We start from the raw sequence: 13,365 nt of genomic DNA, 5'->3' as shown, positions 1-13,365 counted from the left end.
GTCAGCCCGACCTTTTAACTTTTCCTTATTTAAAGTTTTCACCAAGACTCTGTACATTGTTTTCCCTGTTGAGGTAGAGAGAGGTATGAGGTCAGACACACCATGCTTTAAAAACCACCCGGTACAGTCTTTAAAATCCAGAGCCAGACTCTCTACAGGAAAAGGTTCAGAGTCACTGATAGCTGGACTGTTAGATTGGGAGGCAATAAGCAGTTCATCCGTGGAGAGCTGGTTCCTCCAGACCCCCAACATGTTCCGGATGAGCCTCACTGAGGTGACCCCCACAGCGGCACAGAGGGCAGCAGCATCCTCCAAGTGTGGACCACACAGATCCATCACCTGACCCAATAAAGTGACGCGTGCAGCAAGAAACTTCTGTGCAACAGAGGGTCCCATAGTCCTGCTCACATCAAAGCGAGTCCCAAACACAATGGGTTCCTTTAAAATCCAAAACAGCGAAGAACCAGACCGTATCCTCTCCTTTTTAAAAAGTCCCCAAGTTCTAAAAAGGCTCTGATAAAATTCTGGAAAAGTCCCCAGGTTCTGTCTTCTAAAATCCATTAAAAAAAGGGATTCCTGTAGTCCCAGTCCCCAACCTTGAGCCATAACAGCCCGAGCCACCGACCTCCACACCAGGTCCGTGGGTCCAGTCAGCAGCCGCTGTATAAACTGTAGCCGGAAAGCAGCCCCCCTGCCGGCCAGATGTACGAGACCCTGCCCCCCCTCTTCTCTGGGGAGGAAGAGGACACTCTGCGGGACCCAGTGGAGACGGTCCCAGAAACAGTCCACTATAATTGCTTGAATTTTTGCCAGCAGGGTCTGAGGAGGGTCCACACAGGAGAGCCGATGCCACAACATAGACGCAGCAAGATTATTAATGATTAAAACACGGCCTCTAAAGGACATCTTTGGAAAGATCCACCTCCACTGTCTGAGTCTCCCCTCCACTTTCTCCAAAACATTGTCCCAGTTTTTTTTAACAGTATCTGGACCACCTAAGTAAACCCCCAGATACTTTAGCCCCCCTCCCTTCCAGGTAAGTCCACCAGGCAGTTTGACCTCCTGCAGCTCGTGTCCCACCTTCAGAGCTTCACTTTTACTCCAATTAACTTTGGCTGAAGAAACTTCACCAAAACTCTGAACAGTGGTAGTTAAAAAGTTGACATCAGTCTGATTTTGAACAGCTAAAATCAAATCATCCGCATAAGCAGACAACTTAAAAACTGAGCTACCGTTTGGAATGTTAAAACCAGAAAGACCATGTCTTAGTTTGTGGAGGAGAGGCTCAATGGCCAGGGAGTACAACATCCCTGAAAGAGGACAACCCTGCCTGACACCTCTCTTTACTTTAAAAGGAGCACTCAAACCACCGTTAATCTTTAAAACACTCTCAACGTCTCCATACAAGGCTTGAATCTTAGCAATAAGACCTGAGCTGAACCCAAAACCCTTCAGTGTTTGCCAGAGATAGTGGTGTTCAACCCTATCAAATGCTTTTTCTTGGTCTAAAGAAACCAGACCCAGTTTTGTACCCAATGAACTTGAGAGGTTCAAAACATCACGAATTAAATGGACATTATCTGTGATGAGCCTGCCTGGTACGCAGTAGGTCTGGTCTACATGGATCAGCTGCTCCATCACTTTCCTAACCCTATTAGCCAAGACCTTGGAGAGGAGTTTGTAGTCAGTGCAGAGAAGGGCCACCGGTCGCCAGTTTTTCAAGTTACGCAGATCACCGTTTTTTGGAAGGAGGGTGAGGACTGCTCTTCTGCAACTCAGGGGCAGCCTGCCCTTCAGCAGACTGTCCCTGAGCACATCGAGCAGATCCCCACCTAAGACAGACCAGAAAGCTTTGTAGAAGTCAGCAGGCAGGCCGTCTATGCCTGGCGCTTTTCCAGGCCTCAGGCTCTGCAGCGCCTCTAAGAGCTCTTCCTGAGAGATGTCAGCTTCTAGACATTTATTGGCTTCTGCTGATACTTGTGGCAGACCACCCAAGAAAGACAGCAACTCATCTGGCTTCTCAGTGTATTCACAATTAAACAGATCTTCATAGAAGCTTGTTGCATACTTACGGATGGCTGCTGTCTCTTGGAGCAGCTGTCCATCACTAGAAAGCAGACTGTGCATCAACCTTCTCTGCCCATTCTTCCTCTCAAGCCCAAAGAAAAAGTGAGAGGGAGCATCCATCATGGCCACATGTTGAAACCTACTGCGTACCACAGCACCCCTGGCAGGCACACCCAGTAAGTCAGCTAGCATACGCTTTTTAGCCTTGAAGACTTCAACATGTCCTCTTTCTCCTGTGGAGTCTGCTAACTCTTGTAACTCCACCATTTCTCTCTCCAGATCTCTGATAGACCTTGCCAAGTCTCTGGAGACGTTGAGAGTGTACTGCAAGCACAGAGATTTGATTTGACTTTTCCCTATGTCCCACCACTGCTGCAGCGAATTAAAACTGGACTTTGTCTTCCTAAAATCATTCCAAAACACAGTAAAAGCTTTACTAAAACCATTGTCAGATAAAAGTGCTGTGTTAAAATGCCAATATGCACTTCTACACTTGACATTGTTAATAAAAATACAACACTCAACTAACTGATGATCTGTAAAACCAACTGGTACTATTTCAGAACTTCTAAAAATACTTAAATGATGTTTAAAACAGTAAAATCTATCGAGCCTGGACATCGACAGAAGACCATCTCTTGAGTGGAGCCAGGTATACTGCCGGGTATTACTGTTAAAATTTCTCCATACATCAGAAAGCTCATGTGTTTCGATTGACTTCTTTAACTGTTTTTGTGAGGCAGCGTGGGGTTCAGAATGATTTCGATCTAAAATGGGGTTTACAGTGCAGTTAAAATCACCCCCAATCACTAAATACTCCTCCCTGCTACACCTCTGAATTACACCATCTAAGATGTTTAAAAAAATCAACCTCTCTGTGCCTGCTGATGGAGCATACACACATACAAAAACCATTTTGACTCTTTCAAACTCGGCGTTAATTTTCAAGATATGGCCGGCCATAATGTCCTCCACATCTACAGATACTGGGTTAAAACCTCTGGAGAAGAGAACTCCAACTCCACCACTGTTGCTACTTTTATTGCTAAAATAAACCTGCCCGTTCCACTCCCTTCTCCAGTCCCCTTCATTATCCACAGTGCTGTGGGTTTCCTGGATAAAAGTGACATCTAATCTTTTAACATTAATTAAACTATAGACAGAGGCTCTCTTGACATCATTTCTTGCTCCATTTATATTCAATGTGCCTATTTTAAAATTGCACATGGTTAAAATGAAGTAAAAACAATACAATGATAACAACAAAAGGTTGAGAAAAAACAAAAAAACACACTTAGTCATCATCAGTGAGCAGGAGATTGACCCTAGTGACCCATTTTCTTAGCCTGTGAACCTCTGGATCTGAGAAACCTGGCTGTCCAGGCTCATTCGGCTTTCTTATATAGAACCGGATAGATTCTAAAAACAGTTCAAGGTCAGGGAAAAAATTTTCCACCTGTACCCCCTTTACCCCCTTTGTATCCTGTAGGAACTTTTTAATAATTGCCGCACTATGGACATTCTCAATGCATGTTTTTCCACCCTCGTCTTCCTCTTCATCATCACTGTCAAAAAGACTCTCCTGTCCCTGGGACTGAGAAAGTTCCCTGTCCTTTGAAGCCTTTTTTGCTTTGTTACGGCTCTGTCTAGTTTCAACAAATTTTCTTTTTGAAGCAAGTTTTAACAGTTCATCATCAATCACACCATCATCATCATCCTCCTCAACTTCCTCCAACACTGCTGCCACCCTGGCTGTCTCTACCACCAACCCTCCTATCTCCATCTCCCCACTATCTGTATTATTCATACACCGCGTGCCCTCCACCTGTGTGTTTGTCACCTGTGTGTCCATCACGTTGTGAGCTGCGACCCTTTCGACCCGCGTCTGTGGCTCCGGACAATGAGTGCTCGGCGCGACCTCCACCACAGGATCCGGCAGCACCGCAGGTCCGGCCCCCGGTTCAACCAGGCAGCCAGAGACCAAAGCGGCATCACCGGCAGTGGCCGACGTCCCACCGGCAGAAACGGCAGCGGCCAGCCCGGCAACGCTGTCGGAGGCCGGAGCCCCGCCGGCAGGAGCCGGCCCGGCTCCCCCGGCGGAGACCGGAGCCCCGCCGGCAGGAGCCGGCCCGGCTCCCCCCGCGGAGACCGGAGCCCCGCCGGCGGAAGCCGGCCCGGCTCCGCCGGCGGAAGCCCGCCGATCCCCAGCGTCTCGCCTCGGGCACTCCCGGATGAGATGTCCCTCCGTTCCGCATCGAAAACATTTCATATTTCCAGATGTAACGTGGACAGTGTAATCAAAGTTTTCGATTTTGAACTTCAGAGCTAGATTTAATTCCTCTGGACTCATAATCATTAGCACTTGACGTCTGAAAGACACCACGTGCTTCAGGTGAGGTGATCTACAGCTCATCGGTATCAGCTTAATGGGAGAGAGGAGCTGACCGTGTCGGGCCAGCTCCTTCTCCAATACCTCGTTCCTTATGAACGGAGGGACATTAGAGATGATGATCTTCCTGGCAGGGCTCACCAGGGAGAGAACGGGGATGAAGGTCCCTTGAACCACAACCCCGCTCTCTACCACCTGGTTCACCTTCTCAACGCTGTCCAGGAAGATCACCACCGCACTATTCATCCGGGAGGCCGACCTCACGCTCGCGTACCCGACCAGCTCACCTACCGCCAGACTGCACTCCTCCACCGAGCAGCTGATCGTCGGAACCATCTTGATGGCATGCCGACGAGTCAGCTTCTCCAGGCCGGAGCCAACAGACACGCCGGCGTTTTGGGCCGGCATGCTCACCACCACACTCCCCACAGAAACCCCCCCAAAGCCCGTAAACCCCACAAACCCCAACCAAGTGAAAACTAATAAGATAAACTAGAAATAAACTGATAAATCAAGGAAAAAAAACCCAAAACAAACCATAAAATAAAGAGATTTGAAAAGAAACTCTCGCAACAAACACGCTCTCACACGCTCACACGTCCGCTCACTCAGAGAGAGAGAGAGAGAGAGAGAGAGAGAGAGAGAGAGAGAGAGAGAGAGACAGAGACAGAGACAGAGACAGAGAGACAGAGACAGAGACATAGAGAGAGAGAGAGAGACAGTGAGAGACGGAGAGAGAGAGAGAGAGACAGTGAGAGAGAGAGACAGAGACAGAGAGAGAGAGACAGAGACAGAGACATAGAGAGAGAGAGAGAGAGACAGTGAGAGACAGAGACAGAGAGAGACATAGACAGAGAGAGAGAGACAGAGACAGAGACATAGAGAGAGAGAGAGAGAGAGAGAGAGAGAGAGAGAGAGAGAGACAGAGACAGAGACAGAGACATAGAGAGAGAGAGAGAGAGAGAGAGAGACAGTGAGAGACGGAGAGAGAGAGAGAGAGAGAGAGAGAGACAGAGACAGAGAGAGAGAGACAGAGACAGAGACATAGAGAGAGAGAGAGAGAGAGAGAGAGAGACAGTGAGAGAGAGAGAGAGAGAGAGAGAGAGACAGTGAGAGAGGGAGAGAGAGAGAGAGAGAGAGACAGACAGAGAGAGAGAGACAGACAGAGAGAGAGAGAGACAGTGAGAGACGGAGAGAGAGGGAGAGAGAGACACATAGGCAGAGAGAGAGAGAGAGAGAGACAGTGAGAGAGGGAGAGAGAGAGACATAGACAGACAGAGAGAGAGAGAGAGCGAGCGGCCTCCATGACAGAGACAGTGACGGTCACGAGTGTGTCTTCCAGCAGTGTGACAGCGTTGTCTTTGTCTGGATGAGATAATAAAGAGCTGTAACCTCCACATGTTCAGACTTCAAACACAAAGACTCTTTATGGACAAACAGACAGTTAACAAAGACAGAGCAAGTTAACAAAGACAGAGCAGACACACAGAAACATTTATACAGACACATCCATCACTAAAGTGTTTTAAATCACATCTTAAACTTAGACCTTTAACCCTCCTGTTGTCCTCGAGTCAAGGAAGGAAGGAAGGTAGGAAGGAAGGGAGGAAGAAGGAAGGAAGGGAAGGAGAGAGAGAGAGGGAGAAAGGAAAAGAGGTAGAGAGGAAGAAAGGAAAGAGGGAAGGAAAGAGAGAAGGAGGGAGGGAGGACAGACAGATGAAAGGAAGGAAGGAAGGAAGGACGGAGCAAAGAAGGAAGGAGCGAGGGAGAAAGGAAAAGAGGAAGGGAGGAAGGAAGGAAAGAAGGACAGAAGAATAAAGGAAGGAGTAAGGTAGGCAGGAAGGAAGGAAGGAAGGAGGGAGGGAGGGAGGGAGGGAGGGATGGAGGGAGTAAGGCCAGAAGGAAGGAAGGGAGGAAAGAAGGAATAGTCAAAACAGATGGGGTCAATTTGACCCGGGAGGACGACAGGAAGGTTAAAACTTTATTCTAGAGGAGTATTGAACTTTTTTTTTTTTTAAACTTTTAATGTATGAAGCGATAAAGTTTCCATGGTTACGTTCAGAGCACACATTAATTTCTCACAACTAGGACCCGGGGAACATAGGTACACTCCCCTCTGATGCTAACATTACACTGCTGGCTCTGTTTCTGTTTCTTCTTTTTTGTCACTATGTTCACTAATGTTTCTCTCTCTTTGGTTTTGACCCTCAGTGATCTGTAACTTCCGCGGCTCAGTGACTCAGGGTTTGGCTCTGGAGGTTGGAGAGACGGTTCAGATCCTGGAGAAATGTGAAGGTAAGACTTCTAACTTCCTGTCATCCTGCAGGAGTGACTGTACCATGCTTTATCGTCACATATAAAATCAGGGAGGCCAAAATGTCCCAAATGAACATCATACTGCATTGAAGAAGGCTTTAAACTAGCGATTGAGACCATAAACACATTTTGAAAATGTTTACTGAGGTTAGAAATCAAGTGAGAAGTTGGTGAATTCTCCATTGACTTGTATAGAGACGGTCGCCCCCTGGTGGCCTTTTGATAGAATGCAGCTCTAAGTTACTTCCTGGTTGGCCTCATTTCAGAGGACCAGAACTCCCCGCCTGAGTGAGACACGAAGAAGAAATAACAATGGAGGAACTTTTTGAGGAAAGGTTGTGAGAGTTGGTTAGAAACTTTAACATATCATTTTTATCTTTTATGGAACAAGAGGAACATTATCAATGGCTGTGTCCGAAATCACCCCCTAACCACTATATAGTGCACTATATAGTGACCACGCCATTTTGTAGTGGTGTCCGAATGTTTAGTGATTATTAATGTTCACTATATAGTGCACTGAATCTATCCCACAATCCACCGCGGAATGTAGTGAGCATCCGATGGTCACTAACCGGAGCAAGATATCCCATCATGCATTGCAACGAGCGGAGTAGTGTCCGAGCGTGTCCGAGACGTTCCACCGTTGAGTCCACTATATAGTCCACTATATTGAATTCACTATATAGTGAGTAGGGAGTAGTGAATGAGTGAGTGATTTCGGACACAACCAATATCTCCTCCACAGTCGCCATGTTTGTTTTTGACTCGGTGCTGCCCCCCTGGTGGATGTATTGGTTAACATCCATGCCAACGTAAAGGACGCATGGAAGTATGAGAGCAGTGACGGTAACATCGTAGCTATGTATCGAGTAGTGACAGCAACACTGCCCCCCCGTGGTTTCCGGTGGTACTGCTCCGTTTGGTCCGTATCCGTAAGCTTTATGGAAACGTGGAGAAATACGGACGAAGTGAACGCAGAGCATGGACAGAAGGCTCCGTCTGTATTTGAACGTTGAGCATAAATGGACCTTAACAGACTCTGGACTTCAGGGGGCAAACAGTCACATTTCCAGTCAGAGGTAGATTATGGTCAAACATTAAGCAGGTCAGCAGAATATGAGGCAGCAGCAGAACGATGATGATCTGAGCGCTGAGCATGAGGCAGATAACGGACTAATGAGAGCGATGAGATGCTGCTTCCTGCTTTATTAAAAATGTATCCTTGTAGGAATTAACCACATTAAGATGTCAAACTTAAAAGCCTTAAAAAAAAAAGATCCTGCCCCAGAGAACCTGTAATCAGATTCTCTCACTACTATAATGTGAACGTGAGTATGATTAATTAATGTGACCGAGCAGCTCAGATGATCTCAGACTCGTTAAGGTTCAACCCTCCGAACTGCACACACTCGTTTCATCTCTCAGATATAAACTGTTTTATTCATTTTAACCAACAGAGAAGACTTCCTGTTCCTCACCTGATGATCAACACATATAAATATTATACTATATGGATTTAATATCACATTACATTATGTAGAAGAACCCTGGTACTCTGGGGGAAATACAACCATCCATGTATAAGAAGATATGTTTTATATTATTATTATTATTATTATATGTGCATTATGTATACGGACGGATTATAATAAATATGTTTGTTACATTGGGATAAATTCAAAGATCAGTGTTATAAGAAAATGCTTCAACCTCCAGCTTTTTAGTCAGAAACTGCTTCCTTCCTTCCTTACTTCCTTCCTTACTTTCTTCCTTACTTTCTTCCTTCCTTCCTTCCTTACTTACTTACTTACTTACTTTCTTTCTTTCTTTCTTTCTTTCTTTCTTTCTTTCCTCCTCCCTCCCTCCCTCCCTCTGTCCTTCCTTCCTTCCTTCCTTCTTTCCTTCCTTCCTTCCTTCCTTCCGTCCTTCCTTCTTTCCTTCCTTCCTTTCTTTCTTTCTTTCTTTCTTTCCTCCTCCCTCCCTCCCTCCCTCTGTCCTTCCTTCCTTCTTTCCTTCCTTCCTTCCTCCCTTCCTCCCTCCCTCCCGTCCGTCTGTCCTTCCTTCCTTCCTTCCTCCCTCCCGTCCGTCCGTCCTTCCTTCCTTCCTTCCTTCCTTCCTTCCTCCCTCCCGTCCGTCCGTCCGTCCGTCCGTCCATCCGTCCTTCCTTACTTAAACTAAACTAAATTAAACTAAACTATAATAAAGCACATTTAATCAGGAATATCTTCAGGTTTTTCCTTTCTCGTCTCTTTAACTTTTTAATGACCTCATCTAAAAGGTCAAACTGACCTGAAACACATATTTTAGACACATTGGTACCTTTCCTTCCTCTACTGTAGCAAAGAGAAGTAAAACATCAACCGTCCCGTTATAATAACCCACCACAGACCTGGACCTCAGACCTGGACCACAGACCTGGACCACAGACCTGGACCAGAGACCTGGACCACCGCCCAACTTATTAGCCGTTGTTACTCACATTGTTATTCCTCTCAGAAATGAGCAACGTGAGCCAGGAAATGTTTCTTTAGCAGATAATCAGTGAGGGTGTGCTCCATTAGTCACAGCTGGCTGGGCTCGACCATCGATCTGCTGCCAGACCCTGATTGGAGCTTTTCTGTTAGAGGAGGAGGAGGAGGGGGGGGTCATCTGTATCTCTATAAGGAAAAGGGTCATCTGTATGTCCCCTTCGTTTCCACTTTCCCTTCTTCCATTTGTCTCCTCTCTCCTATTGTCTCTTTGTATCGACTCATATTCAGGCCTGAGCTAATTACATGACATCCAATCAGCATCTAATGAGAGAGAGAGAGACACAGAGAGAGAGAGACAGGGGGGAGAGAGAGGGGGAAGAGAGAGAGAGAGACGGAGAGGGAGGGAGGGAGAGAGAGAGAGAGAGAGAGAGAGAGAGAAGAGCAGGGAGAGAGAGACAGACACAGAGAGAGAGAGACAGAGAGAGAAGAGAGAGAGACGAGAGAGAGAGAGAGAGACAGAGAGAGAGACAGAGAGAGAGAGACAGAGAGAGAGAGAGAGACAGAGAGAGAGAGAGAGACGGAGAGGGAGGGAGGGAGGGAGGGAGAGAGAGAGTGGAGAGAAAGAGACGGAGAGAGAGAGAGAGAGACACAGAGACAGAGGGAGGGGAGAGAGAGAGAGAGAGAGAGAGAGAAGAGAGAGAGAGAGACTGAGCGAGAGAGAGAGAGAGAGAGAGAGAGAGAGAGAGAGAGAGAGGTTATCTGAGGTGACAGATGATCAGAACAAGGACGAGACTCACTTTTATATTGTATACTAGAGTCTCTGCAGCAGTGTTCAGACTCTCTCAGTGTCTGTTAGTGTCTGAACAACTTTTTAGCATCAGATTCCCTCTTAGTGTTTCCTGTTTCTCTGTGGTGGAAGTATAGTAACAAAAAGACTTTGCTACTAAAAACACTGTAACGCTGAAACATAGAAGACTTGATTTGACTCATTTGGACGCTGAAGCTTAATATTAGCTTCAGATCAACTTTTAAATCCATGTTTCCACAGAAGGAGGACTGTGGATTTAGTCCTCCATCACTTCCTGTAAACATGATGAAGGGTCTAATGGTCAGTATGAACAGGAGGAATCATTACACACATAAACACACACACACACACACACACACACACACACACACACACACACACATAAACACACTACTGCTGACTGTGAACCTGGCCTTCAAAATAAAGGTCTTTAGAAATGCTGACTAAGTTATAAATCAAACACCTAGGACTCTCTGTGTGTGTGTGTGTGTGTGTGTGTGTGTGTGTGTGTGTGTGTGTGTGTGTGTGTGTGTGTGTGTGTGTGTGTCTGCTGGCTCTAATGCAGACTCATCCTCCTCAGACAGACACTCAGCAGCTTTAATGACAGCGATACTCAACCCCCAACACACGTTCCTAAAATACAGAGCACAGCTGTAACACATGAGGGAGCGTTAGACTTCGATCGAGGGCGTAGCAGCAATTTAAAGTATGAGGTTGAGACTCGGCTACGAACAGCTGATCATTATCTCACAGATCTTCTCTTATGGACGTCCAGGAGAGAGCCGGCTGTCGGTAAATAATAATTAAATATTAAATAACCAGAGTGTTCAGAGTGTTCAGAGATGAGCTGATATTATATTATAATGTGGGTTAGATGAGTTATTTAGTATTTAAACTACTGTGGTTTAATATGGTGGATATAGTTCTTTATATTTATAGTTTAAAGACATGAAACAGTTCAGTCTTCAGCTCCACTGTTTGTTTCAGTCAGTTCAGTCCAGGGTTATTATAGTTAACGAAAACTAAAACTAAAACTGGCAATGAAAAAATAATTTAGTAAACTGAAACTAAATAAAAACTACAATGAACAATGTAAAACTAACTTAAACTAAACTGAATTGCAGATAAATTCAGCTTCATGACTTCCTGTCCTGCAGCAGCCGCTATGCTTCGTGGTTAAAGAATGAAATTAAAAAGGACTTGATGATAAAACATATTTCATCCTTTTCAGCTTCTACAAGTCAAGGCTTTCTCTTAATACCTGAAAAACTAAAACTAAATAAAAAACTAAAGAAAATTTCCAAACTATAATAACCTTGATTCAGACTGATTGTAAATTTGTTATAGATTTTTTAATTTCTGGACTATCGATGGAACTAAATGAGGCTATGTTTGAGATGTGAGACCCAAAAAATAAACCATAACAGAATAACACATATAACTCTAAATCAGTGTATTTCATTTTGCAGTTGTTCATCCTCTGTGACAAGTTTAATTGATGCTCAGGAAACAACAGGATCAATCAGGAAATCACTCACCCTTTAACTTTTCTTTTTTTAAGTATATTTTTTGGGCTTTTTTGCCTTTTATTATACAGGTTAGTAGAGAGAGACAGGAAACAGGAGGCAGAGAGGGGGGGGAATGACATGCAGGATAGGACCGCTCGGTGCGGGATTCAAACCGGGGTCGCCTGCAGAGAGGACTGTAGCCTCAACACATGTGGGGGGTGCTCTTCCCACTGAGCTAAACTCCGCCACGACTCATTCTTTAACTTTAATACCCGGCCAACCCACAAATACCTGCTGACTGTGTTTAGTCTCATGCTGCATTTATATAATATTGTTTATAGTGAAGTCCGACACTTTAACTACTACTAGCTGCTAATTGTTTAACTCTTCAGAAATGATATTCAGTCTTCTCCAATACTTCATATACGCTCCATCTATTTTCATACCTATGTCCATTTTCTGTATTAAAACAAATACAGCCAAACAGTTTATCAGAGCACAGCTGTGATTCCTGCCATGAACTTTAATAACCTTTGACCTTTGACCCCTCAGTGTTTGGGAGGAGCGTTACATTTAACACAAATCAAATACATGAAAAAGCATATTTTAGTCTAGGATCCGACAGATACTGGACCAATATTAGGGAGCAAAACAATACTAATACTGATATATCAGCTGATGATCTTATAAAATAAATACATACGTTGCTGTGATCCCTCAGATGTTGTGAAATCAGGGAACTAAAACCATAAACTTCACTGGGACTTTAATCATTATACATAAAAAAACAGCAAGAGATCAGTATGAGCTGTGAGAAGGATCAGAAGGACTAAAGATTTATTTATAACTTTATTTATGGGTGATTACAGCTATAGGCGCTGGTTATATGCAGTTAATATGCTAAATGCTAAATGTGTTGCTAAGCTAAATATGTTGCTAAGCTAAATGTGTTGCTAAGCTAAATGTGTTGCTAAGCTAAATATGTTGCTAAGCTAAATATGTTGCTAAGCTAAATGTGTTGCTAAGCTAAATGTGTTGCTAAGCTAAATATGTTGCTAAGCTAAATGTGTTGCTAAGCTAAATGTGTTGCTAAGCTAAATATGTTGCTAAGCTAAATATGTTGCTAAGCTAAATACGTTGCTAAGCTGCTTCATTACTTCACATCAGCTGATTGATTGATTGATTGGCCAATAAGTTATCAATCAAAGACAGGAGAAATGCTCCTAGTGAAGGTTTTGGGTCCCTTCATGTTAACAGTAGCTTTATATTTTTTTTATCATTGGTACTCATCAGCAGTCTCCATGGCAACCAAGCTGTCTATCTGAGGAGAGATAAAGCAGCCAGCAGTCTCAGGGTCAAAGTCTGAATCTGTCTGGGTGAAGAGCAGTATGAGCTCAGTAAGAGGAGAATATGTTGGCCTATAATCTAATAATCTATAATAATCTATAATAATCTATAATAATCTAATAATCTATAATAATCTCTGTAATTTAGGCTGCAGAGAATTAGAAATGACTTTATTGGGTAATATTTGACACAGTTTGAAGAAATCCTCATGATATATTCTCCCAGAAATGATTATGATAAATGATATTATTGTCATTTTAAGACTTTTTTAATGCCACAACTGCAGTTAATATTTCCTATTTGAGAAGTGACAGGACCCCCTATAGTTCCACCTTAATCATTTACATACATGGCCCACACACACACACACACACACAGCATCAGTGTGATAGTGGAAGTGAAGAATTTAAGGATAATGTTAGAAATGTCAGGAGCAATTTTTTATATATTGAGGTG

The 13,365-nt window shown here is 44.3% G+C and overlaps 1 protein-coding gene across 1 annotated transcript in view; it reads left to right on the top strand.

Moving 5' to 3' along the window:
• The first annotated feature begins 5,760 nt into the window (after positions 1-5,760).
• LOC128355403 (dedicator of cytokinesis protein 3-like) overlaps positions 5,761-13,365 on the top strand; it is a 268,462-nt gene continuing 260,857 nt past the window's right edge. Inside the window, exons 1-2 of the mRNA XM_053315642.1 lie at positions 5,761-5,785; positions 6,668-6,751. Coding sequence (XP_053171617.1) covers positions 5,761-5,785; positions 6,668-6,751 — 109 coding nt within the window. The remainder of the gene's footprint in view (positions 5,786-6,667; positions 6,752-13,365) is intronic.

Source organism: Scomber japonicus, chromosome 3 (genome assembly GCF_027409825.1).
Source record: "Scomber japonicus isolate fScoJap1 chromosome 3, fScoJap1.pri, whole genome shotgun sequence".
Lineage (NCBI taxonomy): Eukaryota > Metazoa > Chordata > Actinopteri > Scombriformes > Scombridae > Scomber > Scomber japonicus.
Note: the sequence above shows the minus strand (reverse complement) of the source record. Positions and strands in the feature narration are given on the sequence as shown.